This window comes from Amia ocellicauda, chromosome 5 (genome assembly GCF_036373705.1).
Source record: "Amia ocellicauda isolate fAmiCal2 chromosome 5, fAmiCal2.hap1, whole genome shotgun sequence".
Classification (NCBI taxonomy): domain Eukaryota; kingdom Metazoa; phylum Chordata; class Actinopteri; order Amiiformes; family Amiidae; genus Amia; species Amia ocellicauda.
In genome coordinates, this window is record NC_089854.1 from 9,587,787 (window position 1) to 9,606,659 (window position 18,873).

An 18,873-nucleotide genomic window follows, 5' to 3' on the forward strand; every position below is an offset into this window, starting at 1 on the left:
TTATGAAAGCAGATGAAGAGTTCACTCTTTCAGTTCTGGATCAGAAAGAGAAGGATCATTTTCTTTGCAGAAAGAAAATACAAAAGGCTACCAATGATCAATGGGCCAACTAACATCCACAGAAAATCAGCCCCCAGCCCCCCATGTTCCCACAAATGCTCAAGGTTCATTTTTCATTACTTTTTCAGGACTTTCATGAGATTTCCATTGCTTTCCTGTGACACTACAAAGCCATACAAATAACCAATCCTGCCTGCTTCTTCTAGTGTCTTTAGTTTGTTATTCAATATTTCAGTAGATTCAGTTGTTCAGTCTGAATATTAACAGGTTTTAATGGACTAAATGGCTTGGTATAGTGGATCTTAACCCTCATTTGGGTACCCCTGTGTCGGAAGTATTTTGTTCCAGCTCACTCCTGCAGAGACCCAAGTACTCCGGGACCAAGGCCGAGAACCACACAGCGGTCTCCTTTATGCCAGAGTCATCTTTGTCATATAATTGTGATCGCAATTCTCCATGGCTTTCCCAGACCTGGAAGTGAACTTTGTTTCAGGCTTTCAGGACACAGGGGAGACCAATTAACCTGATTTCATCTGGAGATTCTGGGAATTTTCTTTTTGTATATATTATTTCGCATAGCCAAGGACCTCCCTGCTTTACTGCTAGGATATCTATGAATGACTTCTCCAATTTCTTCTCTTCCCAATGATTGGCCATTTCCCATCTCTTCACTAAGAGCAAGACAGCCGAGACATCACTGAATTGGAGTCAGGTTTCCTTCATCTCCTATAGCTCTGTACACATTCCCAAGTGGTAAAGCTGTGGACGGATCACACAACAGTGTGGGCTGCTGGGAAATGACAAAATCTAAGTGTTGGGTTTGTGTCTGTGAGGAGGATTTGTGCGTTTACTGCTTAGTTTTGTATTGGGTCTTAGAAAGCTTCCCTATATCTTCAATACTATCGTGGAAAAATGCTTATTGGAAAATCCCTCAGGCTAGAGGCAGTTCGGTTCGATCTTGCCACAACTGGCTTACAAGGAAAAACATGTCAAGTAGTGATGGTAAGTCACAGCGGATGTCCATGTTATTTCTTTGTTACTTCTATGAAGCCATAGGACAAACTGCACTCCTGTGAATTGCTGCGACTTTATCTGTGTAGCTGAACCTTAACACGAGCCAATTAACGAAAAAGGTGATTGAGATCCTTTAACAAGGGCTGTGAGCGGTTTTCCTACAGGTTTGATAGTTGTGCTGTGAAATTCTGCCACCCGACAGCTGTACACAAGGTCCTGACATTAGATGCTGAATCAACACAGTGGCGCATTCCCCAGTGCAAGCGCTGAGCAGCAGCCACTACCACTAGCAAACTCAAGATAATTCAAACATTGCTTCAGGGATTCCAGGATAATGCTGCTCCGTGCACGACTTTACACAGAGTAATATCAAAGCATATGTTGTCTAAACACTAGAAGCACACTCCTTGCAGCTCTCAAACCAGTCATCTTTTTGTTTCATCCTGGGTATAAAGCCCAAAGAGTAATTAGCTATTTGTACAGCTTTTATGTAGATATTCGGATTCTTAAACTGTCTGATAACTGGCTTTTTTTTTTTTTCATTGTTGTCTCTGAGCATTAGAGCTGGAGTGTCTTATCTTTCAAAGCCTCCTTAAGACGTCACCTGTAGACCATTCTAATTCTCTCATTCCCTAATCATATTAATTGTATTGTGCAGATTCATTTTTGATTTTGTTGCAGTGGTAATATATTACAACTAACCTTGTATGTTAGTGAAAGGTGTCATGTAAGTGGATAGAGGCATTGTTAAACATAATAATAATAATAATACAAATAATAATTAAATGATTTGTCTATTGTACAATGTATGTTGATTTTAACCAAATTAATTCAATCGATGATAAGAATAAGGATATACCCTATATCAGTGGTGCCCAAAGAGTCCTGGTGAGCCCCTATCCAGAAAATGTAGTCAGTCACCTTAAATTTCAACAGATTGTGACCACATGGAATTGATCAATTAAGCAATTAACTTGTTCAATTAAGGGCATTCTGGTCCTTGAGGGCTGAGAAGAGTAGTTACATTTTCTTAATATCAAATCTCTACATAACTTCATTGCATAAGTCACTTGGTTAATTGATCACATTGAAATGGTTCCAGGTGTCTGATGATTAAAGGTTACCTATAAAACCTGTTGGATAGGGGCCCTCGAGGATTAGGTTTGGGCTGCACTGCCCTATATTGTAGCATGCAACCTGAAAAGCAAAATGTAGCGAATACAACATATGTGATGCATAAAGTTTATTACACAACTTTATGTAATTAATAGCTGTAGAAGACCTATCTCCTTATCTAAGCAAATCAACAAAATCAAAGAACATTCTGTCATGTAGAGCGCTGCTGTTTTATTTATACAGCCATAGTGCTGATCTTTTTTTTTTTTTTGTCTGTGTTGTTCCAAATGCAATTAATTTTTAATTGCTTCTAATTACATCTTCCCGCAGCAACCCAGTAGGGGTGCCACTAATAGCTCAGTTCTTCAGAAAGGAGACAAGAAAAACAGACAAGCAACAGGACAGAAAGACTGTCCAGTCCTGACGCAAGGTTTCCTGGCCAGCCTGCTCTCGTTGCTGGGTGACTCACAGATGGTACAAGGCAAACCGCGATTTTGAAAGCTACCCATTTGTCAGTTGAGCCAAAAGACAGTAATTTGATTCCCAGAGAAACAATTCATTCATGACAAGCCTTTAGTTGATGGAAACGGTGCCTGTGTGTAATAGGGTTATGTATTCATAACACTCTAACAGTATGCATGACTATCTGGAGCATGATTAAGACTGAAGTGACGATAAACACCAGTAAGGGGACCATTAAAACATGGCAATATTGCATACGCCACGCTTCGGTGGAAATCAATTGAACGGCCCCCCGGAAATAAGAAGCATGTCAAACATTTCTAATATGGCAATTGACAATCACTTCAGGGGAACTCATTTACAGGTCAGGGTTGCAGTATAACCCTGTGGAATAACATTCATATATCCTATTATTCTGAACAGGATGAAGGGAAAAAGGGTGAAGCTGTGCGAGGAGAAAAGGCACGCATGAAAAAGCACAGTGTCTGTTGGAAGTGGTGCTCAAAGGGATATAGTTTAAAATTGTACTTCATCTCAAGCGGTGTACCCGTTTCAACACAAACACGCGCTCTCTTTTGGTTATTTGTCTAACAAACAGTAGAAAGGTAACATATACATACTGCACTGCAAACTGCTCAGCTTTTTTTTTCATTCAAAATGGTGAACCATCTAATTGCATTGATCTTGTCCCAGGGGATTCCCATATCAGTATGGCAGCATGTTTTACATTCATACATGGCTCTGAGGTAAAGCAAGTGTAATTAATGCAAATGTTTAGCCACCATCTGAAAGGAGACTGTCTGTTGTGGTGCAGAACCAGTGATCAGAGGCCAAGAGAGGCATATCTCGGGAGGATACCTGCAGGAGGAGCTGCTCCCGGCTGTGCCGAGGTGGTGGGGGCCTCCTGGTTCAGCTTCTTCTTGGCCTCCAGAACTGGGTTCTCGAACTGGGTCTTCTGGTTGATGTGACTGGAACAAACCAGGGAACACAGTGGACAGCTTTTAAGGGGGTTGCTCACACACGCCTTTGACTTTTCAATGTGTATCCTTAACAGTGACCTGCAAACTCCAAGTCTTCAAATAAGTGGCTATAGGATAGCAGATTGAATTAGCTATCAATCAATTACTTAATTGAATTACATGGATAAGATTTCAAATCAGCTGTCTCTTCTATGGCTTAGCCTAGCCTTGCTCAAGGGTAATTAGACCAAACGTTGGAGTGGATATATATATTCACACACATATTTTACATCAGTGGTTCTCAACCCTGGTCCTGTAGAACCACCTACCTTGCTGGTTTTTCCAACTGAACTCTCAGTTACTCAATTGAACCCTTAATTTAAGTAATTTGATTACATTTGACTCTCTAAATCGTGTAACTGATAAAAAGTTGGTTCCTTAATACGATACTTTCCTTATACAATTTTATACTTAACTTAAAACCCCTACTGTTAAAAATAATGAAAAGGCTCTGATTGATTGGAAATTATTAGTTCAATTAAGGGTTCCATTAAGCAATTGAAAGCTTGGTTGGAAAAAAAAACAGCAGGGTAGGTGGTACTCCTGGGCCAGGATTGAGAACCACTGTTTTATATAGCTGGTGCCAACTCCTAAAAGTCTCTTTACACCTTAAGACTTTGGAAGAGGGTTGAAATATTTAAGTTAAGCACATAAGTTTAGTTATGATACTAAATGCTCTGGTAGAATGTAAATCAGAAGACAATGCAGTCTGCCTACCACAGCTGCACACCCCCACATTATATCAATGGTAGCTTTGACCTTCTCGCAGCATAGTTAACTCGCACTGAGGTATCTGCTTACACAGCAATCAGCAATCATTTCAGAATAATACCAAAAGGGATCTAATGCCCCTCTCTTTAAGAAGAAAACACCCTTTCAGACTCTTTCCCCCAGTCTAATATAGAGACCTCCACCACGGCCTGACTCGGCTCCCGCAGATGTGAGAATCAGCAGGCGAGGAGGGCTGCCATGTGGGGGGGGGGTCTCTGAGGAAGCTTTTGTGGGATTGATAGCATATACGAGCAACGAAGAGACAACTGTTTGTAAACAGCCACTAACAAGGAAGCTGACTAACATAGTGGAACTCAATGCAAATTATTGCATTATTGTATTATTAAAAAAAAAAAAAAAAAAAAAAACACTAACTGCCCTTCCCCCTGTCAATCTACATATGAAATACAGTACAGCAGTAAATATATATACGAGTGTGTATTTATTTGTTTTTATATATACACATACATTACACCTATAATTCATCCACTAGTTTTTAGTACTGATTACACCTGCGGCTTGTCTTTGAGATCTTGTTGTGTACTGAGGGCATCCCAATGGTGTTGTAAGCCAGTAAATTGCAAGATAACTCACTCCACATAATAGATGCCATACTGCGGGTCTTCTATCTTTTCCCAGCCATATGGAAGCTCTGTAAATTAAAAACAGACCAAGTGAAACTTTGAGATGGCATGAAAATATTATTATTGTGTATTTAGAAATGTATTGCATTTATATTTATACACACTCACACACAGGCTAATTATATATATAATATATATATCAATATAATATATCTGTATGTGTATTTTCCTATGATGAATGCATAATTTCATCAGAACTCTTTACACAAGAGAAAGCATTAGTAATGCACTTCGGACACACGGCAGTGATGATCTCACCCTCTCAGTGGACGGCTTCCGAATACATTTACTAAAACACATGAATGTATGAAAATGTTTCATCAGCTCAACTACTGCTGTAGTCAAAACTGAGATCCACACATTTTAAAATGTGTAAACACCGTCGGCACTAATTTACATAAGGAAGCAAAATGACAAACAAACAGGAAGCAAACTGGCAAACAAACAACAACGGTGGGATCATATTACTTTTCGATTATGCAGAGATGATTAAAATAACACCAAAACAATTAGTCATTAAGGACCTCAATATAATTCGTATTATCATTCTTATTACTATTGTTGTACAACTCCAGTAACAAGTCTGGTTAACAAATAAATGGTGACTATGCAGCTCAACTTCACTATAGTCACTGGACAACACGATGTGTGCATGGCCCACTCACCTCCATCCTCACACTTCTCGGGGGGTTTGGCTTTCTTGGCGAGCCGGGGATCCAGCCAGGTGGTTGTTTTGGTGTTGTGACTGAGGAGGAAAAGTTTGTATATGAACAGCAGGGAAAATAAAGAACTGTTTCAGGAGAAAATATTTGGTTATATTCCCTAGTTTTCCTCATGTCATTGGTACAAATATACAATAACATCACTGGACATCACATGACAGACAAGCAGAACTGAGTGTTCCCCTTCAGGGAAAGTCTTCCTATAAAGTCGGATTCAAGACTATGGCAAAATGTTCCTTCAGCACTGTGCCTTTGAAGCACTTCATTCAAATTAATTGTTACCTTTAACCACAGGCTGTTTGTTGGGGTTTCCTTTGTAATAATAAAGTTAACAATATTGAAAGCAAAAAAAAAAAGACTCGGGTTAAATTCTAATGGAAATAACTTAATATTTTTGTTATTTCTCCCTATAATGCAAATCCTAGGCAAACTGCTTCAATTTCCCTTAAAATGTTGATAACCTACACCAACAAATATGTGCTCAGCTAAACAAACATTTAAAAAAACTTCTCAGTTCATCCCAGTGTCCTTATGCCTTGAGACTTGAGACTTTAGTGACACAAACACCAGAGCCCAATCAGGACAAGTGCAATACTCACTCGATGAAATAGACCATGCCGGTCTCAGTATAGGCCATCTCCCAGTTCTTGGGCAGCGGCTCCTGACTGTCATCCCGAGGCAGAGAGTTCCACGCTCTGAAATCCATGGCGCTGCTGGACTGGGTGTAGCTGGGCACTGCCTTTCTCCATTCTGCCGAGTCCTTGTGCTCTGCAGAGAAGGAGAAAGCAGGGTGAGAATATAGCCGTGCTCCCTGGAACATGGCTCCAGCCATGATCCCGGTATGAGCTTGTCTTTCCTGCTGACACTACAGGACTTCCACGTCATCAGTCTTATTATCTCACCCGTACCTGGAATATTTACCAAACAATTTGCATGGCACTGAGGTGTGCAAAACAGCAAGAGAAGCAGAAAAGACTTGGCTGAGGCATGGCTGAAGTTAAACTAAAACACCCTTTTATTTCCCATGGCGCAAATTTGAAAAATCAGAACTTCCATTCCATTGCTTTGTCGTAAGTAATCCTTCATTAATGAAGTGATCTTTAGCAACAGGATCAATGGAGTGTACACAGGCCTGGTTGGATCTAAGTCCAGGAATGGAGTTGTCACAATCTGGAACAAACTCCCCAGGGAAGTGGTTAAAGCTGAAAATTTGGGAACATTTAAAAATAGACTGGATAGGATGCTTGGATCACTTAGTTAGTAATGAACACCAAACGAGCATGATGGGTCGAATGGCCTCCTCTCATTTGTAAACGTCCTTATGTTCTTATGAAAGTGCCAAGACCAAGAACTGAGACACTATTCTCATATCAGTGCTGTGCCATTGAAGACAAGCCTGGTTTTTAGGGCTAAATTAGGCCCAGTCCCAGAATGATGGATGGCTTCATGGTCCGTTTTCTACTCTTATCTTTTTTTCCTCTGACAGGCTAGTTGACGAGACCCAGACATGTTCACGAAAGCCAAATTTAGTTTTTTTCCAAGGTGACTTGATAGTCAGAATTTAATAATGTTTTACTTGGCTGCATTAATTGCAAAGTAGACATTTTAATAAGATAACAGTTTTGGTCTCGGCATAGCTCAATTTACTCTCCGATCCATTTCACCATATACAGTGCTGTAAATGTATACACAGGCACGTTCTGACCTACGGCGCTCTCGACTTACGACTTTCCGTACTTACGAAAAAGCCCATAATCCCCATAATCAATAATGATGGATTCTGACGTTACTTATGATGAGAGAGGTAAACTAGTTCAACCACGTGATAAGTGATAACTAATAACTGATAATGATAGTGAGATCTTTATTTTATTACCTTGTTTGTATTTTATCAATTTAATATTCATTCATTCATAACATTCATTGCCTGTGTTTTTGCAATTTTTATGTAAAGTACAGTATTTGCATTTAAATATAGACTAACTTATGGTTCAACTTATGCCGACGACATTTAGCACAACAAAATTCCAACCTACATTCAAAATCGACCTATGGCAGGAACGTAACGCAACGCACCTGTATAAAATGACCGATTGCGACACTTTTGTACCTAACTAAAGGTCACAGTTGCAAATGTGGGCGTGGACCCCTCCCATCGTTTTTCTCCCTGAGGTTCATAATGTCTGTGTAATAAGAATATTCTCTCTTCAGCGTGACATTGGAAAAATAAACCCAGGTGACAAAAATGCCTACGTATTTCTATAGATGTTTGTGCTACAGGGAAAACTCTAAGACAGGTCAATCTTATTATGATCGGAGGCATTCCTTTTGTAGATGGATTCCATTAAATTACAGTCTAAACTAGGGCACTGGTTTAAAAGATTAAAGTGTTTTGCATTATCACAATGACCTACATTTAGCACAGAATGAAAGAAGTTGAAGCCCCCTGACTAAATCTTCCTGCTACATTCATTACCAAAAACATGGAAAGGCTGTGTGACTCTCAATACATCTACACAAGTCACAACCTACGTTTTGCTTTAGGTTGCAGATAAGAAGAAAATTGTTGCTCCGAATTATCAGACAGAAGTTCTATTTGCCTTGTCTTCATCTGGCATAATAATACTAATAACAATAATAATAACAACAACAAGCTTCTTCAGCACATTAAAAGTAGGATAAAACTAACATTATTAACCACATCAACCACCTTTGGGGCGGCTCGGTGGCAGCTACTTTGCGCCAGTAGCTCTCTACACAGCAGATAAGTCAGGAACTGGCATTAAATTACTTTGTTATCAGGAGAGGTGTTTAACTGTAGCAGATGGCTCATGAATCGTGTCCAGTCCTTTGAAACTGCAGAATACAATTACGCACAAGAATGTGGTCTTTTCAGTTAAGTATTTATCATTTAAACCTACCTGTATTCAGCCCAGACACATATTTTACAGCGCCCTGATGCCATTTTATAGTACGGTGTGTTCATTTTTAACCTGAATGCATTTAGTGCTTATTGTGGTTATAAGACGGGAGATAGTTGCCCAGAAAAATGACAAACATTTACATTGGCAGTTATTGCACAGTGATCTTTTCTTCAGGCTTGTAGGATACAAAAAATATATATATATTTTCGGCCTCTTATTAATTTAATTTGCTCTTTCCGTCCATTGCCGGCCTACGTTGAGCATTTCGTTTTAAGTTGTCAAGGACCTTGGAACTAAGTACCTGTGTGAAGACTTTTTTGATGCTACATGTCTTTATCATAGTGATTTTAACTAAAACCATTAATGTCAGGAACTGGTCAGCAGCAGCTGGGTTTACAACCTGACAGCTCCCCCTGCCCCTTTCAAATAGAGGTCTTTATTTACCACAAACAGTCAGGGCTTTGGTTTAATATGTAATCTGAAAGACAGGCCTAGCAGAATGGGTCTATTTTGTTCTCCACAGATATACAGGACTGTGGTGTTAACAGCTCATTTATTTTTCCTGTGATTAGCAATACTGATAACGACATTTAATTTGCTTCCAATTTATATCCTCACCCACAGCTCAAAAAGCTGGGAATAGACTGCAGATGATAAAGCTCTCTGTTGTGCGATTGCAATTTTGATGTGCGAGCTGCCCTTTGCCCTCAGTGGCTATGGGGGAAACAGTTTACTCAGGTCCAATAATGGCCGCTGTGCACCAGAAGGTTTGCATCACTGAGCAGTAAATGAGTTGTTGTGCGTCAGGCGTCTCTGGGCCTGTGAAGAAACTGCCCGTTCCAAACCAAACAGCACATTAAAGAGGGAAAGAAAACCCTTAGAAACAGTAAGGGCTCAGAGCAAAACCACAGCCATTACCATTCAGTTCAAACCAGGGTAATGGCGAGAGCAAGATGCAGATGTACATAATACAGATATTATGAATCACAGTTTTGGAATGGCTTGATTTAATATTTCTCATTGTTAAGGACTTCTGGATTGCCACCCTTTTCAATATATATATTACAGTTGAAAAGACATGTTAAAATCCCAGATTTCTCCAAAACAGCAGAGGTGCTTATAAGATATCACCCTGACTCCATTTTCACTCATGACTTGCAGTGAATGTGTCTCAATGGTCACAGATGACAGGGACTAGTACAAGGTTAGTGTTGATTAAATTATGAGAAGCAGTGGATTGCACAATGAGAGAAGTTGATCATGTTCTATTAATCCAGTCTGTCTACTTTTTTAAAACTGCAAACAAAGGTTTCAGGGATAAGTTTGGATGAAATGTTATCATGAAAGTCTATGGATGTGTGTTAGATTTCAAAGTATTCACCCAGTTTCCAGGATGCAAAGAAAAAGCATTTACAAACAAAATGTCACCATTGCTCAGTGTCAATTGAAGAAATGCAAGACTTCGAATTCCAGGACTGAGAATTGTGACAACGCCTAATTACAAGATATATTTTGCCAACAGTCTCATATGTTGGTGTTAGTTTGTGCTGGTATGGTAAGGTGACAGGAGGGCAGAGTGAAGGTCAGCAAGGAGTTAAAGCTCTCTGTAAGAGTGAAATGGATGAGCCTAGAGAGGGACAGCAGGAGGATAAAAGTGAGAGAAGAGCAGCTGACCTACGAGCCCATTGACCATGGGCCTCTCCTCGTCCTCCTCTTCCTCGGGGGCGGCACTGTCCTTCCTCTCCATCTTGCTGACGGAGGTGGTGCGTTTGCGCTGGGCCTCGGTGTCGAACTCCTCGTCGAACAAAACCTGGTCCACCAGGTCGGGCTGCACTGGGCTTGGTTCTGCCGGGGGTTTTGGAGTGCCATAGTAATTACCTGTCATCACAAGCATGGGGTTGTTTTTTATTTTTATTTCAATGCATGGTCAAAAGATGCAATTACATAAATATATTTAAAAAACAACAACAACAACAACAACAACAACAACAACAACAACAATAAACCTACCTTGGTATGTCACATTTCAAATTCACATTCAGATTTTATATCTTGTTGCTAAACATACTGGGGACAGATTATTACAACCATATTTAAGCCTACTCAGTTGTCTGTGTCACCATGCGCAAAACATCCTAGGAGGTACACACAGATACGGGATAACAAAAAATAAGCTTAACTTATTAGTAAAGAACCTTAGGAATTGGTCCCTAAGTCAGAAAAGACAAAAATAACAGAACTGATCAACTAATTTGGGGCATTAAATAGTCAGAGCTTAATTTATATTAAACGTTGCGAAGCGGATGGTTCTGGATTCAGTTTAATTTATTCATGCATAAAACCATTAATTAAAATTAATTATACCCTTGATTAAGCCCCTAATTTATGTATACAAAAGAGTTGCCACCAGGGAATTTGGCCTTTTTAATTTAATTTAATTCCTAACTGTTGATCCTTTAACTATTTAAATCAGTGTATTAAGGGTGGTAAAATTCAAATCTCTAAACCCTTTTTAAAGCAAAGCATAAACGACACCTTCCAAAATCCCTGAAGAAATTCAGACCTTAAAATACCTCTTTTGTGCACAATCCCAATCACAATAAGATGGAAATAAAAACAAAGTTAAAAGTGCAAATCATGTAGCTAGAATAATAGTTTTTTTAATTATTTAAATCAATTTTATAGATTTGCTTCCCAAGAGACGTCAACCATCAATTACACAAAACACATGAAAGTCTGGCAACAACCATCTACAGGCATAGCATATCTGATTCAGTGTTTTGTGTGTCAAATTGCAGTGTTACTGAAACAAAGTCTGGGAAATAAATATCTTCAAGCCACTGGCCAGATTCCCAATTTAGCATCTGATCTGCAAAACTGGGTTAACTAATCTTCATTGATTTCGCTGGTAGCAATGGGAAACTGTTGAAATAGGCTGGCTTAAAATGCCTTCTTCAAACCTGATGGCATGTGCAATTCAGTGTGTCACAGTCTGACACCCAGACATGCATTTGTATTTTTCAAAGATGACTTTATTATAAAAGGGTTCAGCGATCAAGATAAAAAGGTAAGACCCATTCTTTAATCCTTGCCTGACTCCAAGCTAAGGGAGACATTTATCAGCATGTCGCTCTGTAATGATTAATTGCTCGTTAAACGCAGAGCCCGAAGATGCAGATTAACGCACATTAGATAACAGGAGTGGGCAAGAAAAAAAAAAAAAAAAAAAAGCATGAAGAAAAAGATTTGTACCATTATTTGTCTTTCACAGACCACTTTGGCATCTCATTAAGACAGCCAATTCCTATCGTTACTAGTCCACAGTTTTCCCAAAACTACACACCTGTACACAAAGGGGTTCGAGGCCCTAAGGGAAACCCACTCACACTGAGGGAAATCGACCCAGTTTCCTGCTCCTATATCATCCTGTCGTGCAACATCACAGCACCAACACAACCTTTTTTCAATGGGGGCCTAATTATTTTCATGTAGCCAGGTTTTTCAGCATTCTGCAAAGAGACAGATCATCAGTCCTGTGGATGCTCAATAACACATTCTGCTCTTGTGTCTGACCTCATCAGACTTGGCAAAAGCCCCGTTTTGCCCCTTTGTCGGACAGCTGTGAAAAATCCACTCAACTCTCACAGACCAAACCGAGAGAATGCATTCGCCGTTTGTCTCTGATCAGAATAAAAGTCAGTACAGCTGAGTAAGCTTTTATAACCCGGATAAGGCGAATATAACAGAGAGAGATAGAGAGACGGGGTAGGGGGGTGGGGTGGCTATGAGCTCATGAGGGAAAAGAAAGGCACTGAAGAAATGGTACAGTTGATGGAGGAAGCATGAAGTGGCTACGAACATAGATTTGGAAGAACAGAGTGCTTAAGAATTACATTTAAAGCTCTGTGCTCATCCAGAGGGACAGAATGAAGCAAAGGTGGAGGAGGACCACATACTCGTGTAAAAACGCATGTAAATAAAGAGGGAGATTGAAACATTGTTCCCTGCCAACAGTAAATTGGAGTGGTTCAAAATATTTGGACTGCAAAGGGTTACAGAACAGGGCTGGACAGACAAGTATCAATTCCAATTGGCCAGCAGTTCAATCCACTTCAGGTTTCCCAGAATGCAACATCTTACATAAATGCAACACCACTTGCTTCATGGTTCAGCCCTGTTACAGGGTCTGTGCAAACAAACGAAGTTGAAGTAATGTAAAATATATTGCTCATCTGCTTCATCAGTACATTCCGAACAAGATCCCACAGCTCATAAAACTAGAAAGGGATTAAACTTCACTGTCTGCGTTTGTTTATTCCTGCCGCATTCCCCAGCTGATCCCGAGCAGACTCTGAGGTTTGCAAATTGAAACAGGCTGCTCTCCGCCAGAGCCTTGGCAGTCTGGCGCGATCAGCATGATGCTCAGCGGAGCCCCTTTGCCAGCCTAGCTTGGCACACTGACATTTCAACGCAATTGTTAACAAGGTTTTCATGTTTTGGCCAGTGCATCATTTGCAGAAAAAGGTCCCCCTCTGCTCAATTAATATGATCCAAGGGAGGCGGATTGAATGCTTGCTGACCGTGAACCACAGCCCTGGCAGCTCCTCAAAAAAAGCAAACGATACGAAACAACCAACAAATATGAAACGTATCAGTAGATTACAAAACCCAGGTAATTTTCCATCTTAAGGCACGGCAACAGAAATCAATACTGGAGAGAGAGGAGGGTGGTTTAGTTATTCTGGTCAGGGGCATTGGAAGCAGCAGGGCTATGACTCATGCCAGAGAATGGCTGACACATTGATAACAGTGACCAATTAAAGACTGGGTCCAATAAACTAGTATCTCTGGGACTGCTGTCTTCCTTGTACCTGTACACCGAGGCTACACAGAGAGCTCCTTTCATTAGAAATGGATAGCACAGTAATATGTTGTGAAGTGTACTGTGGTAGCCTATTGAATGCTCTGGGTTGCCTGCTTTCTAATGAACTACGAACCAACAATGTGCAATTTAAATAGAATGAATAAAACGGGTTTAAACCGAGCCCTGGCGCTGAGAAAACAACAGGATCAACAGAGATAATAGCAGGTAGGTTAGTGTTCATGCTACTGCTGTGTAAGTTATGTATATGTATGTCAGAGGCTGTGACATTAATGTATGTAATTTAGTTATAGTGGTGTATGTAGGTTACAATGTGTTAGTGTATCAGTCCATAGTGTGCACCAGTCATTCATTAAAGAGTTGTGGGCGTTCGTAGCGGACAGGGAGGCCCCTTTGCAGTCTTTGGCCCATATGGTCTTTGTTTATACACTAGATTTTAACCTACATGCTACCCCACACTGCACTTACACTTTCATAGTTGACCATGTTTTTACAACAGTACACTACCACATTTATACTACTACTAACTCTTTTTTAATGTTCGTACCCTGTTTTTACCACAAAATATTTTCCTTATTGGGCTTTATTTGCAAATTATAAAGCGGTTATGATGTAAAACCAGATTAATTAATACTGGGGCTATTTCCATTGTATCATCAATAAATCTAATAATACTTACATATAGTAATGTACATACTATCATGAACACAAACATACAAGCTTTTATAGTACAGCAGAGATTTCAGACTAGACTCCCAGTCCTAGAGAGCCGAGCAGTCTGCTGGGGTTTCATTCCAGCCCAACTCTCAGTTCCTTAATTGGTCTAATTAAACAATTAACTGGATGAATGTAACCCTTCTCTCCAGACTCTGGAATGTTCTGTGGGTTCAATGTTTTGAGTCATCAACAAATTGTAAGGGATCAACTATAAAGTTTTAGATAAGCCTACATGAGTAAATAGTGGCATTAATTAAGTAATTGGGAGCTCCTATTGGAACAAAAACCAGTAGAAACTGCAGACCTCTAGACTAGAGTCTAACACCCCTGTACTACAGCTACTAACCTACTTACTTTTACATATTATTACTGATGCATACTTCTAATCTAATTTATACTATTACTACATCAATTACTAACTATCACTCATATTAATCTGCATACTTCCAATAAATATAATACACATCCAGTAATATCTCATGCAAAAAGTGCTGTCACATGTCGACAAAGTATCTTAAAGGTACTTTGAATTCTCGCATTTTGCTATTCAATTGAAAAGCTAAGAGGATAATGATGCTCAGCTGACTGCTTTGAAATGTCAGCGCAGCTTGACAGAAGAGCTGCAGGCACTATCCCATTACCTCTACAGTGATGGCACTCTTCCTGTTTGCCAGGATGTTTCTCTACCTTCATATAACATCCTTAAACTCTTAGTCTCCAGTCTCTTAGAATGTGTATTCTTTACTGCTGCCCCTGGGGTCTTGTCTTATTTGTTGGAGTTATTTACCGCAGCACCCTGACGCTTGTGCCGCTATCTTCCTCCTCCCGGTCTTTTCACAATGCTTTGGCAGGAAAGATTTTGTTGAAATTGTTGTTTAGCATGGTTATCAATTGTTGATGCTTCCATTTTAATTCTCTAATTTTGTTGTTGTTTTGTTTTGAGAGAGAGATCATGGACCTGATTTACCAAAGTTGTAAAATATTTTAAATACAATTTCTTACTTTTTGTAGTTATTTAAAATTATGTATTGCTGATGGGAACATTCGGTGTGTGTATATTGCAAACATATTACAGGAGCTTTAATAAACATATGTATCACCCTTACGCATTACAAAATTCCTTTGCAATGTTGGAAAATGTATTCTGGCCTCCTTAAATATCAATTGGACAGTATTACCTGTAAAATGTATTATGAACAACAAACCGACCTCATCTATTTATTAGAAAACAGATTATGTAGGTTTCATTTGCTTTAAAATAACGGCAGCCCTGGTCACTCAAGCCTCTTTCACTGCATGAACTCATCTCATGCAGGGTGCAGAGCGGAGCAGTACGTATTATCTGTGCCTCCCCGAAACAACTCACTCTCTCTCTCTCCACAATTTGCAACTGCAGAATAAAATAAAATAAAAAACTTTTAACTCAATAAGTAAATCAAACGCATACACCCTTGTACAATGATGGTTTGTGCTCTTTTCTCACGTATATGTTTTCAGAATGTCACGACTGCCCATCTTAAAAAAGACTCAATATTCAGATGTCACACAGAGCTCTGAAACAAAAGCCTGGAGTTTTCAATCTATGATATTAAAGAAGAATTTCATAAAAGACCAGTAAGCACTCCATTAAGTTGCTGACTATGCTGAAGAGCAACAAGGCCGCAGAAGGCCCACTCCCCCATTAACCACTGCAGAGCAGACGAGCGTCTTACAGTAACCCATCTCAAAGTCCTTCTTTCCACACAGAAACACTCACTGCTGTATCTAATTTCATTCGATTTACTTGCTTGTCAGGAAAAAAAAGGAGGCAGAGGTTTTACAATCAACAGCTCTGGTCAGAAGAGACTCCTTTTCACAAGTTCACACATCACACGTCCTGAGTAAAAATCTACACCAGCCAGAAAAAAAATGGGTGCAATCTTGTTACAGAGCCAGGCCATAATTTCGATTTCTGTGACTGTTAACAAAGAAATACTTAAACTGTCAGAACTGGGAATTAACATTTTATGTCACAATAGAATGGTGTGCTAGTAACTCCCATGACGCACATCTGTAAATGCCATCGTTTTCCAGCAAAGGAGAATGCTGAAACGATGAAGATACACACACTAACCACAACACACGTCCACTCTCGCTTGCCCAGTGGGGAAAACAATATTAAGGGCTTGATCATGACTTCAGTTTTACTGTGTGGCCGTTCAAATACCTGAGGGACCATACCCTAGCCAATTACAATTACCACTTCTCGATCAATAATCATGTGCTGGCCACTAAGGTGCATCTCTTGTGCTCATTATCGGCTCCCAGGAGAGGAACCAGCTATTAAAAAAAAGCACTACACTATCAATGACCATCTCCTAAAAAATCTACTATATTGACTAATGCAATCTCTCTACATTACCTAAAATAAAAGCACAGTGGTACTTGAACCTGCCCATTACTGAATACAAGAACCCAAGCACCTTTTGTTCTATAAACTCACTAATCTAGAGAACGATTACTCATTTGCCGCTGTTACCATTATTTTCCCAGCTTTATTTAGATTTCATGCATTGTGTTCTATATATTTGAGAACCCTTAAAATACACTCTGTGAGGTAATCTTGTTTTAATTAATTTGAGTCCCCACAGAGAGAAGCATCATCCAAATAAATGTGTCTTTAATAGCTGTCTGAGGGTCACATGTGGACCGGCTATTAAAATAACCCTCCTGCAGATCCATCTCTTTGAAGAAAGATGAGACACTGTACTGCCAATCTCGCTGGATTTTATTCTGTCTCTCAATTCTAGGAGCGCTTAGTGCATCCAGCTACCAACTGTGACCAGATATAGCACACAAATTGCCTGCAGGTTGTATGGCGCGACATCATTAATAACACAAAAGTTTAATTAAGTCCGTTTTACTCGTATTTGCATAGTTTCGGGTTATAACAAGAAAAAAACTAGCTTCACAGTAGAAGACAGCAATGGCGGAAATTACCTTTTTTATAAATTGAATAATTGTGCGTGCACCTACCTGCATGGGAATCAACAGGAATTAGTCAAGGTAACTGGCACCTGCCTCGTAAAAGCCAGGCACTGTGAAATCACTTTCTTTTGCAGAGATTGATTTTTAACTTGGTTCCAGTGACAGCACTGCATTTCACACAGAAACACAAGGACTTACGTTTCTGAAACTTGAGCAGGAAATCATTAACACGATGTGTAGATAATTTTATTTTCTGATTTAACACGAAAACAGAGGGAAATGGCAAATGTTTGAAGAGTTTCAGAGAGGGGAGTGGGGGGGTTAATTTCTGATTAAGAAAGAAGATCAATTAAGTCAAATCAGTACAGTCCTGAAACTGTTCTCATATCCATTATAATGAATATGTGAGCATTTCCTGATTTGAAATCAATTCAATCTACTGACCAAATTTTATGGTCTTTTTATAAACATGAATTTGTTAGTGATATTTCTATGTCAACCTTTCAAATGTATATGTAAAAATCTCATACAGAATGGCAAAAAAGTACTAATACAATTTATAAAAACATTTTCTAATAAACTACTGTTTTGCAATTAATTTTACTCAGATCTTATCCTTTCAATATATATTCTTTAAAAGTCTTCCACTAAGGGGACTTTCTTGTGGTATTTTATCTGATATTGGTAACTCTGGGACTGTTTTTGCTTGAGAAAAGATTATTTTTCTGGAGTAGTGATTGAGGATGTAGAGTAAGGGCATTCATCCCTGTGCCACAACTTAACTCAAGATGACAAACTCCCAGATGACAGAGCTCATGTCAGGGTCAATTTATGCCAGACTGAGCACTGAATAACAGTACGCCACTCCCACCAAACTCACTCCCCATGTTCAACCTCCTCCCGCGGTCGTCATACCATCATATGTGCCACTCTCCAGTAGCAGCCCGCTGTCTTCCAGGATTCGAAACTCGCCCACGCTGATGAAATTATAATCCACTCCAGGGACCTCCCCTTCTCTGGGCTGTCTCGTGGTGCCTGAAAGAAAGCGAAAATCGTATCAGTTCACCGGATAAACAATCAGACCATTAAACAAATGTCAGAGAGAGGGAACTGGCTGAGTGGAAACATCAGGCTATTCCCATCTGTGTCCCCAACCTCTGCTGGCAGGAATGTGAGGCAAAGAGTTAAAAAAAAAAAAAAAAAAAAAAGTCACTTCTCTGCTTCATTTGACAGGCTCCTCACTGCCACAGATGACATCACAGCCGTTATTACGTTTTCATTGCTCTTCTCTTTCAAGGCCTTTCAGTGCATAGAAAGATAAAACATGAAGTGTGCTGGGTATCTGTGGTATTTAAAAAACATATCCAGTTAAGGGAGATAAATTTACAATTACAGTGTGATTGAAACTTCTGGGGAAGGGTTAATCAGAAGTACTTTTTTAATCTTTTTTTTTTTTTCTTTTCTAATAAACAGCTGGCTGTTCTCAATTCCAAAAGCCTCCATTACTTTCTCATTCCTCGTCTTTTCCTCCAGAGAATAATCTAAAGACAGATTTGATATTTAAATCAACAATAT

The 18,873-nt window shown here is 39.5% G+C and overlaps 1 protein-coding gene across 2 annotated transcripts in view; it reads right to left on the reverse strand.

Moving 5' to 3' along the window:
- The window catches only part of magi3a (membrane associated guanylate kinase, WW and PDZ domain containing 3a), a 133,738-nt gene that overhangs the window by 25,352 nt on the left and 89,513 nt on the right, over positions 1–18,873 (reverse strand). For both annotated transcript variants that reach the window (XM_066703610.1, XM_066703612.1), the window contains exons 3-8: positions 18,214–18,333; positions 10,407–10,610; positions 6,408–6,576; positions 5,752–5,831; positions 5,037–5,094; positions 3,511–3,620 (exon numbers count right to left, since the gene is read on the reverse strand). In XM_066703610.1, coding sequence (XP_066559707.1) covers positions 3,511–3,620; positions 5,037–5,094; positions 5,752–5,831; positions 6,408–6,576; positions 10,407–10,610; positions 18,214–18,333 — 741 coding nt within the window. The remainder of the gene's footprint in view (positions 1–3,510; positions 3,621–5,036; positions 5,095–5,751; positions 5,832–6,407; positions 6,577–10,406; positions 10,611–18,213; positions 18,334–18,873) is intronic.